General features: G+C 51.1%; 1 protein-coding gene across 1 annotated transcript; it reads right to left on the reverse strand.

Moving 5' to 3' along the window:
* Nucleotides 1-679: 679 nt before the first annotated feature.
* Nucleotides 680-2911, reverse strand: LOC143959498 (E3 ubiquitin/ISG15 ligase TRIM25-like). The gene has a single exon (XM_077468173.1). It carries the CDS (start codon nt 2894-2896, stop codon nt 827-829), a length of 2070 nt encoding a protein of 689 aa, XP_077324299.1. The 5' UTR covers nt 2897-2911; the 3' UTR covers nt 680-826.
* Between the last annotated feature and the right edge of the window lie 1659 nt (nt 2912-4570).

A 4570-nucleotide genomic window follows, 5' to 3' on the forward strand; every position in this document is an offset into this window, starting at 1 on the left:
CAGCGCCACTAACCTCCATGTCAGACACCTGAGCGTTCGGTCCAGCATTGGTGTAGGCCGAAGCCGGGGGCTCGATTTGCGGCCTGTCCGCGGAGGCCGCCGCGGCCGCGTACGACCGGGCACCGGTTTTCTCCACAAACCGGTCCATCTGTGCCCGGAGGTAAGGGGGGATCCCCGGTGGCGATATCTGGGCTGAGGGGCCACTCAGGCCGAATTTATAGGCAGATTCAGGGAGCCCGGAGCGGGAGCTGAGAGAAGGCGCAGCTAGCACATGCGGCGCCGGAACCGGAAGTCAGACAGGAGTTCTAATCCTTCCCCTACTCTACTAAAGAAAAGGATTTTTATTTCTGTTTGTGTTGCTGTTGGAGAGTTCCCCTCACTTCCTGTCTGGGGAAATGTTGTCACAGGAACAGGAAGTGAGGGGAAATCTCTCTAATGGAGCCCCAGATAGCAGAAAAAAATCTGACAGAGCTTCTAATCCTCCCCCACTCCATCCAAAAATACCCATTTCTTCTATAGATACACAGTGATGGTGAAGACCCCGGGGCCGTCATCCTGATCCTGGCTACACTATGTAGTGTGTCACTGACCCAGAACAAGCATGCAGCCAGTGAATGCTGAACAATCTGACCTCCTGCATGCTTGTTCCTGGTCAGTGACAAACTAGGTAATGAAGTGAGGTTTAGGATGAAGATGACAGCCCCGGAACCTGCAGCTTTATAAATAAATCCCTCATGTTTCCTGTCCTCTGCTTCCTCCTATTGGATGAGTATTCCACCAATCACCAATCAGATCATCCACCTTGTGATGTCTCTGGGCAGATCTCTCACTTCTGATTCCCCCCACATATCTTTATACAATCTTCCCATCCCCCTACATATACCCCAGCATGGAGGGGCTCAGTGAAGGTGGTGGTGAAGGTGTGGAGATGTCGGATCGGGTCACACAGATCATAAAAGGAGATCCGCCCGGCCTCATAATCCAGATCTATCCTGACTCTCCCCCTGGGGACACGGCCGGGTAATGGGGTCTTATTACTGTCATGTATCACTGAGAGGTGATCATCCAACAACCCCCCCTCCAAACTCCAGGACTTCTTATTATATCCAATCCATGACTGACCTCCTCTCCTGTCTATACTGGGGTAACACATCCCGACTCTCCAGTGCCATGATGACTCCCCGACATCCACTTCCCAGTAATGTCTCCCTGAGGAGAACCTCTGACTGCTCATCACCTGATTATACTCAAACCTCTCTGGTGTTTCTGGGCGATTCTGAGGTGATGATGACCAGGATACAGTTTTCCTGTCATCTGATATATGTAGATTATTACCAGCTGTCCTCACATCCAGTAATATGTCTGTAACCCCCGACACCCCCGATGTTTCCTGTACAGCCCCAATATTTGGTCCTCCAGCCTGGAGGTGTGAGTGTTGTATGGTGGGGGAGGGTTGGGGAGGTCTCCTGGATGGTTGTATGGTGGGGGAGGGTTGGGGAGGTCCTCTGGATGGTTGTATGGTGGAGGAGGGTTGGGGAGGTCCCCTGGATGGTTGTATGGTGGGGGAGGGTTGGGGAGGTCCCCTGGATGGTTGTATGGTGGGGGAGGGTTGGGGAGGTCCCCTGGATGGTTGTATGGTGGGGGAGGGTTGGGGAGGTCCCCTGGATGGGTGTATGATGGGGGAGGGTTGGGGAGGTCCCCTGGATAGTTGTATGGTGGGGGAGGGTTGGGGAGGTCCCCTGGATGGTTGTATGGTGGGGGAGGGTTGGGGAGGTCTCCTGGATGGTTCAGCATTGATGTGACCTTCACCCTTTGTAGTAGAATGTGGATAGACATGTGTGCCTGGACATTTCTCTACATTTACCCCAGACATGATATCAGATAGACCTGTGTGTAATGTGTATGAGATCCCCCCCACATCCAGATCCCCCCCATCATGGAGGAGTTTATCATGTCTCTCTCTGTCCTCATCATCTCCATCCTCAGTATCACACAAGTCACCGGTGTCTGATTCCTGTAGGACAGTCAGTGGATCCGTCACGTTACACAGCTCCTCAATGTGACGCAACTTCCTGGACAGCTCCTCCTTCTTTATCTCCAGATCCTGGACCAGATCATTGATTATCCCGGAGATCCGCTCTGCCTGCCCGGAGATTTCCCTCAGGACTCTCTTCTTCAGGTCTTCCAGACGTCTCCTGAGGTCTCTGAACAGGACAGTGACTCTCTCTGTCTCATCATCTGCTTCTCCTTGTACTTTCCTCCCGTGTTCCTGCAGACTCTGGACTCTTTTCTCCATCTCCTCTCTCTCTGTCATCAGTTTCTGCAGAACATTCCTCAGTTTCTTCTTCTTCAGCTCAGAGGCCTCAGCCAGAGATTCCTTCTTATGGTTGATGTGATCTCCAATCAGACAACAAGACATACAGATACAGGTCTCATCCTCAGTGCAGTAATACTTCAGTAGTTCCTTATGGACGGAGCATTTCCTGTTCTCCAGGGAAGTGGTGGGGTCACATAAGACGTGTTCTGGTGACTTGCTGTGGACTCTCAGGTGATTGTCACACAGAGAAGCTTCACAATGCAGACAGGATATGACAGCAGGTACAGGAGTGTGAATACAGTAAGTACAGAAGACCCCGGACTCCTCCTGATCCGGATGGGTGGACAGGAAATTCTCCACTATGTTCCGTAGTGTTATGTTCCTGTGCAGTGCAGGCCGATCCTGGAACTCTTCTCTGCATTCAGGACAGGAATAACCTCCAGACCCCTCCTGTGTATCCCACACACGACCAATACAGTCCCGGCAGAAGTTATGTCCACATTTCAGGATTACAGGATCTGTATAAATGTTCAGACAGACGGAACATTCCAGCTCCTTTCTCAGATCTGCAGACGCCATCGCTGAGAGCAGAAGAGAGAAATGACACTGAACGTATCTGACACTCATTACCAGTTCTGTACATTCCTACACAGGGAGGGGCTGACACCGAGACACGTAGTCATAGGATTCCTTATACAGAGGAACACAGATAATACAGGATCTCACAAAAGTAAGTACACCCCTCACGTTTTTGTAAATCTTTTCTCCTATCTTTTCATGTGACAACACTGAAGAAATGACACTTGTCTACAATGTAAAGTAGTGAGTGTACAGCTTGTATAACAGTGTAAATTTGTTGTCCCTAGTGATGGACGAACTTCTGATGGGACGTTTCGCGAACGCGGACAAAAGGTATAGCGTACTACAGTACATAGGGTTAAGTGAGGTACAGTCTGCTATTCCTTAAGGACTGGTATAGGTCCACAATACATAGGGTTGAGGTGCACTATTGCTGACTGCTGCCCTATTCTGCAGAAGTCCTTCATCAGTATAGGGACTGAGAGTTTTGTCACAGGGTCATTTAAAAAATGACAGGCAGAGGAAGAGGCAGGCCCTTCCGCAGGGGTGGTAGGGGTAGGGCAGGAGCAACCGGCTTGAGCCAAAGTGGGAAGTTGCAGAAGGTGCGTTCAATTACTTTAAAGAACGCACCAGACTTGGTTGAGTGGCTCGCTCAGCCTTACTCTTCTGCACCCTCCTCATCCTCTCGATCTGCACCCTCTTCTTCACTCTCTGCTATGTGCACCCCCAAAGACACTACCACCAACAACACCACCACCACCACATACCTTCCGCTTGAGTCACAGGAATTATTTTCCGATCCATATCAAGACATTTCTGATGCGCAGCCACTCTTGGCATTGGATCAGGAAGAGGAGGTAGCAACAACCGCTACTCAGCAGTCTGACGACAGTACCCAGATCAGCCCAAGGAGGAGGTTGGCCCCCGATGTTGCTGCCTACTCCGAGATCTCTACTTATAGCGGTGGGGAAGGTGACGTCGATGGTGACGTGTCTAGTGATGTCACGTGGGTGCCCACAAGAGAGGAAGAGGAGGGGAGTTCAGAGGGAGATATGGACCAGCAGATAGGGAGGAGAAGCAGGAATAACTTACATTGCACAGCAGGGACAAAGCAGACTGCAAATGTATCAGGAGCGAGTCATCGACCATGTACGGTCACATCTGGAGCTCCCAGGACACCGGCACGTGGCTCCGCAGTGTTGGCTTTTTTAACGTGACCGCTGCTGACAATAGCGTTGCCATCTGCAATCTTTGCAGTCAACGCATTAGTCGCGGTAAGCCCAACACTCACCTAGGGACGACCACCTTAAGAAGGCACATGAGCAGCCATCACCGAGCCCAGTGGGAGCAATGGAATACACAAAGCCACACTCCAGGCTCTCACCGTCCAGCCTTGTTTTCTACTTCTCCTTCTCTCTCCTCCACTCCCCCTTCCATCACGCCAAGCTCACGTTTTTCTGCAAAAAGGCAGGCTTCCGTGGGCCTAATGTTCGAGCGTAAAAAAATGATGACGCCGGATAACCCTCTTGCCCAACGATTGACGGCTGGCTTGTCAGAACTCATAGCCCGCCAACTACTGCCATATAAACTGGTGGACTCGGAGGCCTTTCGAAAATTTGTGGCCATTGGAACACCACAATGGAAGGTCCCAGGAAGGAAGTATTTCTCAGAGAA

This window comes from Lithobates pipiens, unplaced genomic scaffold (genome assembly GCF_037356315.1).
Source record: "Lithobates pipiens isolate NorthernLeopardFrog02 unplaced genomic scaffold, aLitPip1_a1.2 Scaffold_78, whole genome shotgun sequence".
In the NCBI taxonomy this organism is placed as follows: domain Eukaryota; kingdom Metazoa; phylum Chordata; class Amphibia; order Anura; family Ranidae; genus Lithobates; species Lithobates pipiens.

Bases quoted from the DNA above. Each gene is read 5' to 3' on its own strand.
- LOC143959498 (XM_077468173.1), bottom strand. From the start codon at position 2,896: ATGGCGTCTGCAGATCTGAGAAAGGAGCTGGAATGTTCCGTCTGTCTG.